Source organism: Wyeomyia smithii, chromosome 1 (assembly GCF_029784165.1).
Source record: "Wyeomyia smithii strain HCP4-BCI-WySm-NY-G18 chromosome 1, ASM2978416v1, whole genome shotgun sequence".
NCBI classification, from domain to species: Eukaryota; Metazoa; Arthropoda; class Insecta; order Diptera; family Culicidae; genus Wyeomyia; species Wyeomyia smithii.
In genome coordinates, this window is record NC_073694.1 from 41748984 (window position 1) to 41767020 (window position 18037).

Here is an 18037-nt window from a genome sequence, read left to right on the forward strand (position 1 = left end):
CTCCAGAGTGTTGGCAAGTGTTGGATCAAAAGAACTCTGATACTAATGTAGTGTCAAGCGATATAGATAGAAAAGGAGCCAACCAAAGGAGCAGCAAAACCAACTCTCCCTTGTTTCTCAGCGCCGCCAGGAAGAGAAGGAGTTCGAGAAACTAATGTTTGCACAAAAAAAAAATGACGTCCCTCGTTCACGGCCAGTCCAGAGTAAAAGAAGAGCGGCTTTGACATCTCCTTCTCGCTGATTGTCAGCCATAGCAGCACTCTCTTGGGGAGCTTGGTGTGTGGAATGAACTTCACCTCGAAGCTCACTTCCTTCGTGGGGGAAGTAAAATACGAAGCGCTCTGCCAGTCATTGCCATCCAGGATGAGATAGGTCTCGTCGTTTATCACCATCGCCACGTCGCGATTGACCGAGAAAATCGACTTGACCATCTTGTTCAGTCGCTACCGCTGCGTTATTTCCTGCAGCTCTATGTTCGCCTGAAACTTTTTTACTGTTTGACCGATTGTACCGACCTCCCGGCCAAACGCACATAGCGTCCCTCGGGCTTCCTCTTTCAGCATCCTTTGGAGCTTATTGTCGCTCAGCGTCGTTGGCCGTCCGGAACTGGCCTTTCTTTCGATGCCCTGGTTATTGTCCAATAGTGCCAAGATGCTGTACATACCGGAACGGGCGTATCCAGCGTCAACAAAGTGCCGCACGATGTCCGACGCGGCGGGATGCTGTTCTTTGAACGCGGACATTTCTGAACGGAGTAGCTTCACTGTTTTCACCATCAAAGTTCGAAAGATGGAACCAGCAATTTTTGTTCTGCTTTCAGTGCGTGTGAAGGGAAACATGAAAAATCGGCAATTTTTGTTCATTTTTGCCTTTCTCCTAGTAAGGTATAGCAATCACTGAAAAAACTAAAGGTATAAAAGTGCTCCAAAGGGCCGAATGTCGTATATCACTCGACTCAGTTCGACGAGCTGAGCATTTTCTGTATGTGTGTGTGTGTGTAACGCTCTCCCAATCTCACTCGATATTCTCAGAGATGGCTGAACCGATTTTCACTAAATTAGTGTCAAATGAGAGCTCCAGCTGCCTCATAACACCCTATTGAATTTAACTGTACTGCCCCTGTTTACATAGTTGACGTAAGAGCCAAAATGACCAAAATGCACTTTTTCGTTGATTCAGCTTACTTTCCCTAAGATACATACACTACAAACAAAAAGAAACCATTTTGTTCTGAAACTATTGAGAAATATTGGAAAAACGTTTTGGCGTAACTGCCAATTGGTTGCAAAAACTGGCGTCACTCCATACAAGGGTAATTGTTCATCTTAAGTCGTTTTATTCGACTGTCTAACTACGGTCTGTTTGTCTAAGTTAAGTCGTTTAATTCGACAAATATTCCATGGAAAGGGGTAAAGGGGAAAGTGGGATTGAATATTGAATATTTCCACAAAACACTCAGCTTCAGGAAGGTGTAAAGTCACCGTGTCCTTTCCCCCTACTAGTGGATATTTGCATCAGATGAAATAATAAAAATGTGTGTGTGTATAATACGGTGGGTAAACTTAATCGATTTGCAAGAACGTTTTTAAGGTTCTATTTGGGGCCCCAAACAATCCTGACACTACCGGAAGTGGATTGATCGATAGCTCTCTCGAAAGAAACATGCGCAAAAGTTTTCCTATACTAATTTTCATACAAATTTATGTACATGCATATGTAATGCACCAATCAGAAGCACGAGTAATCCATATCCGGCAGGTTCAGCATTGTCTGGGAGCCAAAATTGAACCAAAGAAAAATATTGTCCTGGCTCTGTGCTGTCAAGTTTGCATTTTTCCATGTAACGATTACCCACCTTAGCGTAAATGTAAGTCTTAATGCATGTGTTTGTGTGTGTGTGTGTTTGTATGTGTGTTTGTGCGTGTTTGTCTAAATGAAACTGCCGATGGACAATAACTGACATTTGACCGAAACACGATTGATAAAACTGAATCAACTGCGAGGCAGAGTAGGAAATATTCAAGTTTTTACGCCAAGCTATGCGAACAATCTGCGAGAAAAATACATGTTTATTCGCATAAACTGGCGTAGCGGATTCTCTAGATCAATTACCACGGGCCAACTCGTATAATCCATGGGGGCTCTTTTCAAACATCAATCTTCATAAAATTGACAGACTATTTTGTTGAAATTGTATCTCAATCTAATGATTTGGGTTAATATAACAAAAACGCGTTTTTCTCGCAATTATGGTGTTGGTTGTTACGTCAACTATGTAAACAGGGGCAGTGTAATCGGACTGTAACTTCGTTTGTAATGTATCGAAATGTGAAAACCACGAAACTTCATTATCTCAGAAACTACACAACCAATTTGAACAATATTGATATCAGATGAACGGGCTAGTTAAGGGTTAACTGATGAACTATGATTGAACAAGTGGTTTCATAATTCGGCTGCTCCATACGTTTTCATTTCATTCGATTATAATCGAACTTAAGCAACCGTTATATATCAAATTGTTAAAACAACAAGTCTATTATCTCAATGAATCCACGACTTATTCAACATAACTAGCGTCATACGAACGAGTTATCTCTTAAACTTACAAAGAACTAACTTCATAACAACTTGATATGTGGTTCAAAAGTTATGGAACGGAGAGAAATTCAAAGACTATTTAAAACTACACCTGCTTTGATCAATATACGTGGCCTCAACATAATTTAAATGTGGTTTCGTACTATATGAACGTTCCCGATATCGCTCGTGATGAAATTGTTCGAAATTAAAAGTCATTTCTTTTGTTTCGCTATTTCTTAAGCACTAACATTACCTTAAATTTCATATTTTATACTTCAATTACAATATCAATATTTTAGAACCCAAAGAATGAATATACATTTATTCGATTGAAGCGTCCATGTAAATCTATTTTTACAAATAATAAGTTTGAATGAGAAAGGCTGGGTCTGACCGCTAGGTGGATTAATTTAGGTTTTTAATGGAGACGTTAGAACAGCTGAATCACTTTGAGTCGCAATGAGCTGAGATAAAGATGAAAGCGATCTATCGTGAAGTGACCGACAGATGAAAGCATCAAGCGGCTGAAGAATTAAAAACTTGGATGGTGTTGGGGTTTTGGAGCCAATATCGAAAAATTGTCAAGATTTGAGATGCCGAACAGTTGCCGGAGTGACCAACTAGATTGTGACAACTATCCAATGTGGATCACAAAGTGTTTTTCCAAGTCAGCTTCCAGCTATGCCGCCACTTGTTAATGAAATCATAAGAAGTTACTGACTTCGTAAAGGGCCGGTTAATAATAAACAAGATGTTTTAATTTGCGACAGATCCTCCTTTAGTGGACTCCTATTCTTCGATTTATTATCTATCTTGAACAGAAAAAATGTAACAAACCCATTGTTGTTAATAATATTTCATAATATTCAAGCGTAAACCCGACACACCGGAAACTGAAAGCACATTGAGTTGATCCAATTTCATATTTTCACACAAAAAGCGACTATTGATTATCGCGGAAGCTGCAATCGTTGGCATTATTTCCCATTTTTCTCGCTTCGTGGACAGTAGCCACTAGAGGGATTTTTTTACTGCTGTGTTAAACCGAAAAATTATAAATACCTTTGTCATGACTTTGACGCCTGATAATGCTCTGGAAAGAAACTGGCCATCAATTAGATAAATGATCCTTTCTATCCAATTTCTTTTTTATACTTTGAGGTACCCCAGATTTATTGGCGAAAGGAGAGGATAATTTTGATTCTAGAATCAGAATTTTATTCGTATCATTGAACCGCACAACCTTCCGCAACGAAAAGTTATGTCGGTTTCTACTGTAGATTTCTTTATCATAGTACAGAATAAGTTTTTTATGAACAGCTGATAATAACACAAGAGCGCATCACGATTTGTTCGGGGGCTTAACTTCAATTAATACAGTAATTGAACGGATCGTAAAACAGATACTATCTTGATAATCGAACCATGGAGTACTATAGCACGAACACCTTACAATCCTTACAATCCGTTTTTGCACAGCATCACAGCGAGGAGTCAATCGAAACGATATAGCCGGTAATTTAATTTTCCTCATCCACTTACCGTCACCGAAGAGCACTTTTCCGTGGTCAAGAAATTCGGTGAGGAAACCGCAGCCACCCATACACTTTGGCACCTACGTTGGTTTTCCTTTCTCTGCTGTTGAAACGCTTGAATCGAGTAATCCTTTTCTATGTTTTTTTTTCTAAGAAAGTAAAGACTGGCCCCGTTGGCTGGGACGATTGTTTGAAGTTTGTTTGTCAACGGTTCTGCCCTGGCTTAAGGAAAAAGGTTTAGATATGTTGAGGTGGCAAATAATAGTCACCCGGATTCGCACTTGAAACTGTTAGAGTTAGAATGTGGTGAATGCAATGTTTGTTTTGAGTCCCATTTTCTCGGTTACAGTGCTGGTTCAGCAATCAAGTCGTCACATGTTTAAATATCATCTAAGAGAGACTGTTGAGGTCAGAAGCTTTCTAACGTTGGTCCCGCGGTTGAACTGTAGAACCACAGCTGGTGGTTAAATTAGATAACAAAAGCTTCAGATCGAAAACTGTACCTTCGCAAGAGAAAACAATGCCATTGAATAAGTGAAATGAAGAGAAACAGCTAGTTCAAACGTCTTTCTTTCGATAAGTAGCAAATTGACCTTCCGTCAAGTAGAGTTTTCGTTCGCGAGTTCGAGTTTGAGATTTCGTTACTTGAAAAGTTAAGTGTCTCCTATTCTATGCGCCTGTCGACGAGTAGTTAAGTTTCCGATTCGTGTTTCAGCTTCACGCCATTGTTTTGACAATTTCGTCGACCGAATTTTAGAAAATTGCCGGAAGTTCATAAGAGAATATTGACAAAACTAAACTTGAGATGCTTCACTGAAAAAAAAACCAAAGTGATTGTAGCAAAAACTTTTTCAAGCGGCTGTTAAGCAACCATATATGGAGCCGTTTTAAAAAGTTTCTGTTAGATAAAGTTTTTTCCTTAAGAGCGCCCACTTTGGTTTGTTCAAAAGAGCTTTGAGCAACTGAATTGTATATCTAAAGACCATTAATTTTTTAATTACTTTAAAAAAAGATAACAAGTAAATAAGGTTACAAACCCTGCGCCACTGAATCGTCTCACCACATATGTTAGAATATATTGCAAGCAAAAACGTGCGGAATCCCGGCTGCAATCGAGGTAATATTTTACCGAGAATCTAACCAGCTGAAAGTTCTCTTCCGGGCACCGGAAATTCACCAGCAGTCAGGTGATGATTTGCTTAAACCGTGTAAATTAAGAAGACAATCGTTCAAACGTGCAACTTACGTGTGGTTTTTCGTATGTGTTCTTGCCACTAGACGACGACGCACCGGAAGCGTGCATCGCTGCAGTGGACGATGCGGACCCACTGCTGCTGGCCGCCAGGGAAGCCGACGCATGTCCTATGCCCGATAGCAGTGTCTGAAATAAGGTGCGTTACTGTGGGGTGCTGCATTTGTGGGTGCATTTGGTGCATTTGTGGGTGCTGGTGGTGGTACTGAGGATGGTGAAAATGTGGTTTCGCAATACTTACACTTTTGAGACCGGACACGAGATCGAAACCGGACCGTTTGATTCTACCCAAGTCGGAACGGTCAATGGGGCTCGCAGCATCGGACGAAGAGTTTTCCACTGGCTCCGATAAGGTGGAGGCTGGTTTCGAATGCACCAACAGCGGCAATAAAGCCAGCAGGAAGAGAAGTATCTGGAAGATAATAAATTTATATATTTAATTAGTAATCATAAATTTTAGTTATGATATCGCTTGTCAAAGGTCTGGTGTTTGGTTACACCATTACAAAATTGAGCAATTGCAATTGTTCAAATGCATCTGAGGCACGAGGAAGGCTTTGTATTCAAATTTTTCGCGATTGAAGCCCTAACAAAAGAAAACGGTCTTTTTTATATTGTGATATCTAATAATCTAATACAGTCAACTTGATTCGAGATGCAGACAAAAAGTGTATCACTAGTACATTGGGTTACAGTGCGAAAGAATATCATAGTCATAGGGTTGGAAACAGAGATGTACTAGCTGCAATTATGGTCAGCATCATTTTATACCAATGTCCTTTTGCGCGTAAATTGGAATGTAAACATGTGTTGTTTCTTGCACAAAGTCGAGCGCTATTATCCGTATCCAGTACTATTGATGTTAATTGGTTTGTTGCAATTTTCAGCTTTTGAAAAGTAACTAAAGGAATCTAAAGATAACACAAGATTTACCGATTTGTCTTGTAAATCTAAGATCATCGCTGTGTTTGCATTCGTGACTAAGGTGTGAAAGCATTTTTGTAGCTTGCATACAATTTAAGAAATTACTTTAAGACTTGGATGATTGCTAAATATGGTGACCGTAACTTAAAGTTGTTTTTCTTCACAGCGAAGGATCGATTTCTTCCGTTTTGGTCATTAAAGGTTGACGATCTTCCGCGGAATGCTCAGAGACAAAAGGTTCTGAAGTAGTTGATATTTTTATCTAGAGCACTCAACCACTGCTTAAGATAATACTCACTTAGAAAATATACTAGAATAAAACAGCTTGTTGGTGTTGGGAAACGAAGCATCAATCACAGTATCATGAATGCTTTGCCAAGCGAAATTATTGTCAAGTAATTTTTTATATTGCTGCATTTTCTTGAATAATTAATTTGAACAGCTCAATTTCAAAAATTAAAGTATATATCTGGTACCCTTTCCCGGCGGAAAGAAATCAGATTTTACCTTGAAGAATAAAAACATTTTTCGTTTCACGGTTATTTATTCTTGGAAAAACAAAAATATTATCAACAACTGTTTTGAAGACGTCACACCGAGCTTGAGATTGATGACTGCACATTTCGTAGTTGTTCCTCCGTGATCGATCTGAGCTAGTGAAGGAACCATATGTAATGCTACTTGAGATTAGTTCCATCTTCAGTGTACAACAATTCTGTATCTACCGCTTCCTTACGATCGTTTAGGTCAGAAAGGATGTTGTAAGGAAGAAATTATAACAGTCGTTGTTGTCGGAGGTCGAGTTTACCTCTGCATCTCCACGACTGCGACGAAAAAGAAGGGTTGTGTCACCGTGGTTATTCTATGGATTAATCGCACAATAGGATAAAATGACATCTTTTGCCCATAGGAACATCTGTGCAAAATTTCAGTTAGATCAGAAATGTTCGATTGAGATGGCTGCCCGTTTTTTGGTAAAATTGTACATATTAAAAATAATGATGAACTGATAGAGGAAGACGAATCAACCAATGATGAAGATTATTGTAATCCAGTAGTTGATGTGACCATCCCTGTTTACTCAGATTACTTTTGCCTACTAACTTGTATGGCGACAGATCAGAGAGATTCTATACCGAAGCTAGGATACGCCTCCATAAAACTCGGTCTTGGGCTGGCTGCCTTTCTTTAGTCGCCCCTTATATCCGCTGCTCGGGTATCCAAGTCAACAACACACATCCAACACGTTCAGTTTTGGAATCTTTTCGGGTCTCTCCTGAAAATTATCTTTTTCTGTTGCTCAGCCGCCACACGTGCTACGTTTGTTTGATTCAACGCAGGATTCTACACTCGTAGACCCCAAGTGCTCGTGTATTCACGAAACTTGTCGAGAATCAGTCTCAAGGTGGACATTTAATCCATTGTAGATCATCCCGCTCGGAAACCGCAGTGGTATTCATCATCAAAGGTTCTCTGTAACGACCTCATGTGGGTGAATTACATTTGTGGAACTGGGGAGGGTTATACCTCGGTAGTTGCTTTGTCGATAGATTGTGTCCCTTCTCATACATAAAACATATGAGACCTTCCAACCAGTCCGCAAGATGATCTGATGACTATACTACCGCTCGCTTCCGTTTTTCAAAAGTTCGGCCAGTAAGTCGTCCTTCCCAGCGGGTTTTAAGTTCTCTGCAAGCTTTTTTTCGCCTCGTTTCAGGATGATGGATCCACAGCTTGTCCATTATTCCCAATTTTTTCCTGTTCCCCTTGATGAATCTCCTATCTTCCTCACCGTTTAACGCTTCTCCTAAGTATTGTTTTCAATGCTTGGCTACCTGCGATTTATCGGTAATCAGGTTCCACTCCCTGACATGGCAGAAACTGACACGATCCAATTCCTGATTCGGTTGTTCGCTCTATTTTTACTTTATGTGGAGTCATCACAGCGATTAGAGACATTTGATCTATCTCAACCTTTTTTTGTCCGCGTTCCCCTTGGCGACATTTTTCATATCGATTGTACCCCCTGGCTTGGAATGTTTTCGCAGAGTGCGAGAGGGTAGTGGTAGGTCATGTTGTGGTATTCTATTTCTGGTTTCAAATTGAACTATAGTTTGTTTGATTTCTACAATCATGTTTTAAGAGCACGATTGAACAACAAATGAAGCATTACAAAGAAAAATTTCTTTGTCCGCCATTACTGATTTTTCTTTCGCGTACCCCCTGAAGGCTTTCGAGTACCCCCGGGGGTACGCGTACCCCAGGTTGAGAACCGCTGATCTATTGTGATATTGTCCTGCTGTTTTCTGTACTCCGCTTTTCACATTATATGCAGTACTACCAAGCTTAGGAAAATGACTGGAGAGCGACACTATACTGACGACTTTTCTCTCTCTTCACTCTAACAGCCTCATGCATGAGCTATTCATGAGAGCTCACATACAGCTACATCTTAAACAAGGCAAAGAAACTGTCTTGTGTTGCGTACGACAGCTCATTCTTGCGCATGTATTTTGTTCGTTCGGACATGACAGCCCAGTTTGCTCATTTCGAGGATGTCCTGTTCCTGTTGATAGCCTGCTGATCGGCTGCGGCTGTCGTCGACTTACATTTTTTGTTTCTCCTCAATATGCCAGTGGCATATTGAATACAAAGCAAACCGTTTCCATTGTTGATATTATTCCCCACGTAAGAAAAAACGTGCTTCGCACCATCTCTCATTCATTCTTTCTTCGGCCTTACTGTCGTGATCATAATCACCTGACATCCCGCTCGGATTCGTGTTGAAGGATGTCGGAAGATTACACGCTGTCATTCGCGACAGCTTGGAAATACCAGCAGATATATGAAGATAAAAATAACAGTCCGTATGGAGTTGCATGTAGGGGTGGGCGAAACGGGTTTTTTTTTAAGAGCTGCTCTGAATCGCTCACTCACGGTTCTGAACCGACTCATATGAACGGCTCATGGTTCAAAATGATTCACGAGCGTTGGCAGTTCGTGTTGTCTCGGTAAACTTCGGGTTCGCGCGAACCAAACAGTTTTAGTGCGCTCAAAGAACCGTGGTTCTTTTTCGTGAGCCGTTCGTTCTTTCACTCTTTTTTAAGAATCGCTTCATATGAACGGCTCGTGAGCCGTTCGCCCATCCCTAGTTGCATGTGTGCTGTCGTCAGTTGCTGTCGGACTGTTCACCGAACGTGTGGGGAGCAGAGATAGCTGTGCAATACAATGAGAGCCGGATCAGTTGAAAATTTGCTGTCATTGTCTTGCAGTCATTTTCATAACACTGAGTACTACTATTGAAGTTAGTGATACGCTTATCATTTATATCCGTGCTACTGTGTATGAGTTGTACCGTTCCGTTTTAAGCTTACTGCTCTGCTACAACAAGCCGTTTTCCATTCTACCAATTAGGGTTTGCAATCCCGGGAACGATTTCCCGGGAATTACCTTTTCCCGGGATTCCCGTATCCCGGGAATAGAAATATTGATTCCCGGGATCCCGGGATTCCCGAGCTCCTCGAAAAATTTTCCATACAATATTGCAATAAAACTTGATATCGTATCAAAACACAAAACTCACATAGTGGAAGTGTAAAGCAGCTTCAAAGTGTGCCTTATACAAAGCAAATATTTGCTTGAAATGACGATCGATATTTGCTTGCCGTGTAGTATCAAATTATTTCCTTAAATTATTTGTCAAAAATATATGCTGTCTTATTCAGTAAACGAAAAATTAAGAAACATTTTCTTCGTCTAATGTTTTTTCCTGCCAAGCGGATAGTTGCTTGATTTTTTCTTTGTTTATTGATAAAAAATTTTGAAAGCTGTAAATTGATAAAAAAATTGATTTGAATGATTTGATAAATGATTTAATAAAACTCAGTCAGTGTAACTTGGGTGGTGGCCGCGATTTCACATTAATTTCCTGCCTGCCAAACACTCAGCTTTATCTTCGACAAAATAAAAGTATTGGACTCTTCAGTTTCTAATAAAATGTAGCGAGAGCTGGAATCGGTGATTTAGAAGTATTCTAGAAATCAGACAACAGCGGTGATTCAGCGATGTTAAGCAAAGTTTTACAGAAAGGAATTACACTATTTGGGCTTAACGAAAAATTGTCAGCGGATCTGAGGCGATTGTTCGACGGCATAAAAACTCAGAAACCTACTCTTCTGCTAACAATTGCCACAAAAATTGATCATGAATTTCTGGAGTGAACTTGAATAAGTTTTGTTTTTTATTCCGTTTTTCATGCGAATTAATAATGAAATTGTAAACGATTGTTCAATACCGTTTATTAATAAACTTTATTTGAAATCTCATTTTTGCAAAGGTTTTTTTTTTCATCCCCGGTTCCAGGGATTTTCAAAATATAAATATAAAATATATATATATATATATATATATATATATATATATATATATATATATATATATATATGTATATATATATATATATATATATATAAATATATATATATATATATATATATATATATATATATATATATATATATATATATATATATATATATATATATATATATATATATATATATATATATATATATAAATATAAATATATATATATATATATATATATATATATATATATATATATATATATATATATATATATATATATATATATATATATATATATATATATATATATATATATATATATATTTTTTTTTTTTTTTTTTTTTTTTTTTTGTTTCAGGTGAAGGGGAAATTTGCATCCAAACCCCTGAGGTGACCAACCTCAGGGAGTGTGGGGTTGGTTTGAATCAGTGACCGGACCCACTAAAACCCCTTCAGTCTCCAGCCCATAATACTCCCCGGGACCACCGCTAGGTATTGCTTCGGGGAGCGGCTTTTGTGCTCTGTGCACCCTCTTGGTTCTTTAGGTCTTTTTGCTAACTTAGCTAACTAACCTGGAGACTGGCCGTTAGCTAACACTGGCGTGTCGGTGGTCAACCTGTCGCCTGTTTTGCAATTCTAAAACTATTTGAGAGGCGGCTGTACAAACCGCCCTCCAAATGTTTGGGTCTTTACACATCCTCCGAACTAGGTTGTCCGGAGTGGTGTCTGGCCCGCTCACTACCATCATGTCGCTCCGCACATGCACAAAACGAGGGCACACGAAGAAGACATGCTCAGCAGTCTCTTCCGCATCCGCGCACTCGGGACACATGGGGGACCCCGCATGCCCGAATCTGTGTAGATACTGCCTAAAGCAACCATGGCCTGACAGAATCTGTGTCAGATGGAAGTTCACTTCTCCATGGCGCCTCCCGACCCATCCGGATACATCCGGAATAAGTCGATGCGTCCATCTACCCTTCGCGGAATTGGACCACTCCTGCTGCCATCTGATCATCGAGAATGATCTTCTGGTACCTCGTATGCCCCTTGTGTCACGTTGATCGAAGCATTCTACGTCCTCCTTAATGGCTATGCTGATAGGCAACATGCCGGACAGGACGCAGATTGCGTCGTATGACACAGTTCGATACGCGCTCGCAACCCTCAGGCACATGAGCCTGTAGGTACTTTCCAACTTACTCCGATGTTTACTAGTACCTAGTGCTTTGGACCACACTGGCCCGCCATATCTCAGTATGGACGAAGTCACGCTAGCTAGAAGTTTCCGCTTGCTGCCGTACACTGCTGAGCTATTGGACATCATGCGAGATAATGCTGCAATAGCCATTGAAGCCTTCTTGCAGGCATATTCGACATGGCTCCCGAAGGCGAGCTTGTCATCGATCATCACCCCCAGCAGCTTCAGGGAGCGCTTAGAGGCGATGGTGCAATTCCCGACACTGATCAACGCCTGTTGCTTCGACTTGCGGTTATTGACAACTGAAATCTCCGTCTTATGATGCGCCAGCTCCAGTTTTTTGGAGCGCATCCAGTCCTCGACGACGCTTATAGAGTGCGAAGCCGTCAACTCAACCTCCTCGATCGACTCGCCGTAGACCTCAAGTGTGATGTCGTCCGCAAATCCAACGATCACAACCCCTTGGGGGAGCTTTAGTTTCAGCACTTCATCGTACATGATATTCCACAGTACCGGGCCCAGGATGGAACCTTGTGGAACCCCTGCGGTAATTGGGACACATTTTTGACCCTCGTCTGTGCTGTAAACTAGCACACGATTCTGGAAATAATTTTCCAGAATCCTGTACAAAGACACCGGAATGTCTAGTTTCCGAAGCGAGTGGGCTATGGAATCCCAGCTAACACTATTGAACGCATTTTTCACGTCCAACGTGACGATTGCGCAATAGCGAATGCCCCATCTTTTACGCTGGAGTGCTACCTCTGCTGTTTTGGTGACGGACAGAATAGCATCCACCGTAGACTTGCCTTTTCGGAAGCCGAACTGGTTACTCGACAGACCGTTTGCACATTCGGTGTACCTAACCAGTCTATTGAGAATAACCTTCTCGAGCACCTTACCCGCCGTATCGAGCAGACATATCGGTCTGTATGCCGACGGGTCACCAGGTGGTTTCCCTGTCTTCGGCAATAAGACCAGCTTCTGTCGCTTCCATCTGTCTGGGAATGTACAGTCATCCAGGCACTTCTGCATGACTTCCCGAAATAGTCTGGGGGCCTCTTTGATGGCCTTCTTCACAGCCAGATTCGGAATCCCATCCAATCCCGGTGCCTTGCTCACCTTCAGGGAGTTGGCGATCGCGATGAGTTCCTCATTCGTAACCGTTTCCGCCTCCTCTGCCTCGGCACGGCTAACGCCGTCACTCATATATTGGGTGTTCGGCAGGTTGGCCGACCACCTCTGGTCTGAGTTTGAGATACTGGAACGTCGGTGAAGTGACTCGCCAGCCGGAGGCCAAGGATTTGGCTCGTGGCGTGGAAAGAGTCCCTCTATGATCCGCTCAAGCATCGCTGGTGATTTTTCTGCGGGCGCCATCGCACCCTTAGTCTTGGCCATCACCATCCTATAGGCGTTACCCCACGGGTTAGTGTTGGCACTAGCGCACAGTCTTTCGAAGCACGCACGTTTACTAGCTTTTATTGCTCTCTTAAGCGCCGCTCTTGCGGAACTGAATTCCCCTCGACGATCTTCCCTTTCTTCGTCGGTTCGCGCACGTTGAATCCTTCTTCTCGCTTGAAGACACGCTCTGCGGAGGTCCGCTATCGCGTCGGTCCACCAGTAGACTGGTGGCCTTCCATGCCTAGGCTGGCGGTTCCTAGGCATAGTGGCGTCGCACGCCCGCGAAAGTATGGCAACAAGCTGATCAGCGCTCGGGTTACGAATTCTGCTTGCCTCGTGTTCTAGTCTAATTGCTTCCGCAAATACCTCTTCGTTGAAGTGTGATATCCTCCACCCGCGAGGAGCTGGAGTGTTAATTCTACTCGCCACATGCGGTCTCGTTTTACAGTCTACGCTATAACAGACCGCCAGATGGTCGCTATGAGTGTAGCCATCGTCTACCCTCCAGTTCGTGATCAATCCTGGACTACAGAATGTCACATCGATGATCGACTCCGCGCCGTTTCTACTGAAGGTGCTCTTCAAGCCGACGTTGGCCAGATCTATGTTGAGCTTCGCCAAAGCCTCCAACAAGATCCGGCCTCTCTGGTTTGTGCGTCGACTTCCCCACTCAGTTGCCCATGCGTTGAAGTCGCCCGCCACTACCAACGGTGATAGACCGATCAGCTCCCCGGTGGCTCGGTCGATCATCCTTGCGAACTGCTCGGTAGACCAACGAGGCGGAGCATAGCAGCTGCAGTAGTACACTCCGTTCACCTTGGCAACCGCGTATCCTTCGTTTGAAGTTGACACTATCTCTTGAACCGGGAACCTGCTCGTCGTCCATATTGCCGCCATACCGGACCCGTCCGAAATCCAGTTACCGTTTCCGGAAGGAATTCGGTAGGGGTCCGAGATTATGGCGATGTCCGACAACGACTCAGTGACTGCTTGGTATAGCAGTTGCTGAGCCGCGAAGCAGTGGTTCAAATTTAGCTGTGTCACTCTCACGCCCGTGGCTTGCTAGTCGGCTTACCGGCCGTGCACCTCGGGCCTCCCATTATGTGCTTTGCGTCACGCTTCCCGGCGCACGCCAAGCACTTCGGGGGCTCTCCGCAGTCTTTGCTTTTGTGGCCTGCAGCACCACACCGCCTGCATAGTGAGCTCCTGTCAGGCCCCTTGCAGCTAAAGGACTTGTGTCCTTGCTCGAAGCATCGAAAGCAGACCTCCGGCGGCTGGTAGATGCTGAGTGGGCACATTGACCAGCCCACTTTGAGCCTCGCTACCTTTAGCGCCTGGTTTGCGTCTACTGACGAAAGCCTGACAGTGGCGGTCTGGGTTCCTACTGGGCCTTTGCGCAGTCGAACTGCCTCTGGTGCCACAACCACTTCGCACTGCTCCTTGAGGGCATCCACGACTTCGCATGCCTCGGTGACTTCGTCCAGGTATTTAAGTTGTAGGGTTACCTGCGACGTGAGTGCCCGAACCTGCACTCTATCTCCAAGCGCCTCTTGGGCCAATGCCCGATAGGCTGGGCCCTTGTTTCTGGCTTCTTTGCGGAGCTCAACGATCATTTCTCCCTTGCGGGATCGGCGGATGCTACGCACATCTGCCCCCAGATCTTTGAGCTTCGCATCGCCTCTCATTGCCTTAAGGACTTCCGAGTACTTTGACTTTTCTGTCTTAAGGATGAGTGCGTCGCCCTTATTTTTAACTTTCTTCGTCGCAGGATTTGTAACCGGATGCGGTTTTTTGGCCACCACTTTTTGGTTCCTACTCCTTCCCGGAACCGTTACCCACGGGTTACCGGGAGCCTTCTGCTCCTTGGCTGCCACCGTGGGCGTTGCTTGCGCCACTCCTACACCGGTCTGAGGGCTGTTTGCGATTAAACGCTTCTTGGTGCCCCCGGGGGCCGTCTCTCCCGGGGACTGTCGCGTTCGTTTGGCAGCTGGCCCTGCCGCGCAAACCGCCGCAAACGTGCTAGCGTCCGTTTGGACCGACTTCGTCGCCAGCTCGGTCACCTTCGTCTCCTCTTTCTCCGCAGCCGCAGCTTTCATTTCGAGCTCGGCGTGCTCCTTTTTCGCAGCATCGACGGAGGACCGAAGCATGTAGAGGGCCTGCTTCAAGTACTTCGTTGTATTGCTGCGACTTTTCGCAAACTCGATTATAGCATCGAGCTGCTCAGACAGGGCCACTACCCTCGGTAGCGTGTCCCGCTGTCTTCCGACCGCCTTTAATAGCTGTGGACCAGCCACCGCGATGTCTTGCGTAGATCCGGTAGGCGTACTGCCTTTACCGTCTTCGCAGGCGACCTTCACTGCATCCGTCTCCACTTTTCTAGGCGGAGACCGCTGGATGCCACCTCGCGCAAATGGGTTTTCCAACCCATCTGCCCCCATCTCCAGAGTTTTGTTTTTCTGCATTCTTGTTTATTGGGTCCCCCTACCAGCCGCTATCCTTATCCATAATGGAGTAGTCGCCTAAATGGTCCCAAGGTAGTCTATGCCGGAGCAGTGAGGCCATGGCTAGGGGCGGCTGCCATAGCGCCTTATGGGCAACTATGACACCCCCGACCGGCGCAAGTCAGGAAAAGACATCTGATCCTACTCCTGCCTGGTTCCCACCAGGCAATGGACTCGGAACGTACTGGAAGGCCTGCCAGGTTTTACGGGACGGAGACCCCTGCACCGGTTGTAATCTCGCCGTTTCAAGCCGTTATCACACGACATTACTAAGGGAGCTCGGCGCAGGTGCCAGCCCAAAATCATGGTACGAAAACGAAATCCGACTCGTATCCTATAGTGATGCGACCAGTTGCCGTAATTGGGAACATTACTGGCATCAGTCCCAATGGGCGGTATAGTGCATTTGGGTGGTGGGAGCGGCACTACTCGCTCCGTCGGAGCTGCTTCCGGCCAGTGTGGCTTTTGCGAGAATTCAGCGGCCCAGTGCCTGAATCTCGCCACGACCTAGGCTAGCTCCCGCTGATGGTCCGGGACTGCTTGCTAGCAGTGAGCACTTCCGTGGCCTTCGGTGATCGCCAATTACCGACCCGTGGTGGCATACAGCTCTGCCAAATATATATATATATATATATATATATATATATAAATGCCAGGAACATCAATCGACAAATGGCTGGAATAGCTAATATGGAGTGGTACTACGCCACCGGTGTCTGCCACGGATTTTGTTTAGTGTTATGTATGTAGTATATATGTGAAACTTTGTTCAACGAGAAAATAGATAAGTACAACCTATAACCACTATAAATCTATATTTTTTTCGTAGTTGTATGAGTGACAAGGTGATTTTATTAAGAAATAATGAACTAAAACTAATTTTATTGGGCATTGTGTTTATTTGTGTTTTTTTTAAAGATTAGTGTAAATATTTGGGCTTTCGCTAAATCTGCAGTAGTGTAGTCCTAAGTTTTCTGCATTGCGAAAATGCGATCCAGTTGACAATCTTGTCTTCTTTCATAGAAATAATGGTGACGACAATGATACATTTGTTATGTAAATTGGAAGATTTATGTCTGTATGTCTGTTTTTGTTTCAGAAGGCCATCGTCGATTCCGTACCACATACACTAAAATTGTTGTTTACGCGAAAATAACGTGTGCGTGTTCAAAACAAGGTCCACATTTGTTGAAGGAATAATTTCTCAAAAAACAGGTGGTTGTTAGAATACTACAATATAGCAAAATCGAAAATCTAGTTTGAACCACAACAAATAAAATCATTCCAGAATACATAAAGTTTATACATAAAGTAAATTAGATTTTGATTACCATGCATTGCCGATTAGTGCAATGTAATGAGTGAAGTGAGTGGGAAGAAAAAGATTCACACTTGAATGATAATGTTACAAGTGTTCAACTTTTTTTGGGATCATTTAAATACTCGCCTCAGACTGCATGCGAATATTATGTTTGTATAACCCAGTTATGGTGTGGAGTTTATTAGCTTAGAAGACAGATCAGCACAAGAAACTAATCGAGTTGAAATTAGGATTATGTGCGTTGAGAGCAATACGAGGTAACTCGTGAGGTAGGTGTAATTGGTTCACATTTATAGGTTATACTTGTTTGTATATCCAGTATTTACGGAAATACTTCCCGTGCAAGATAATGTAGCCAAAGAACAATCCTGTCCGCACAATAAGCTTCGTGATAATTGAAGTTTAGTTTCGCGTAACACAAGTATCATTTACCAAAAAGTTACCAGAGGTTCATTTTGCAATTTTGCTGGTTCAAGCACTACTTGGAGCTGTACATTAACTCACGGCAAGACAAACCGTCATCGCAACTCAAGCCGTTCCTTTTATCTTCAATTCATCCGGTGTGCGTGTATTAGTTGTTGTACCCATACGGAATAAAGAAATAATATGACAAGTGTTTATTTATTTATTTATTTTTTTATTTATTTCCACGAAAAATCAACAGACTCTATCTGGCCCTAATGATTGTGTCTTAATATACTTAAAAAATTACTTTTAATCCTAGTGCGAGGAAGGTGATAGTCTAACCCGGTGGAGACACTGTTGAAAACACGTTGTAGTCCGATGAGAGCTCCGTTTGCCCCATAGTTTGTGCGACGAAAAGGAACTCGTAGAAAAGGGATGTTTCGAACAATTCGGGAATTCACGTTTATGTCGATATTACCCAGAAGTACAGCACAGTCAGTTCGCGCCATGAGGGTGTCGGCAATTACCATAGCGCGCGAAAGATCC

General features: G+C 43.2%; 1 protein-coding gene across 6 annotated transcripts in view; it reads right to left on the reverse strand.

Annotated features, from left to right (window-relative positions):
- The window catches only part of LOC129734098 (serine-rich adhesin for platelets), a 101121-nt gene that overhangs the window by 23144 nt on the left and 59940 nt on the right, over positions 1–18037 (reverse strand). For all 6 annotated transcript variants that reach the window (XM_055695830.1, XM_055695827.1, XM_055695829.1 and 3 more), the window contains exons 3-4: positions 5612–5782; positions 5365–5499 (exon numbers count right to left, since the gene is read on the reverse strand). In XM_055695830.1, coding sequence (XP_055551805.1) covers positions 5365–5499; positions 5612–5782 — 306 coding nt within the window. The remainder of the gene's footprint in view (positions 1–5364; positions 5500–5611; positions 5783–18037) is intronic.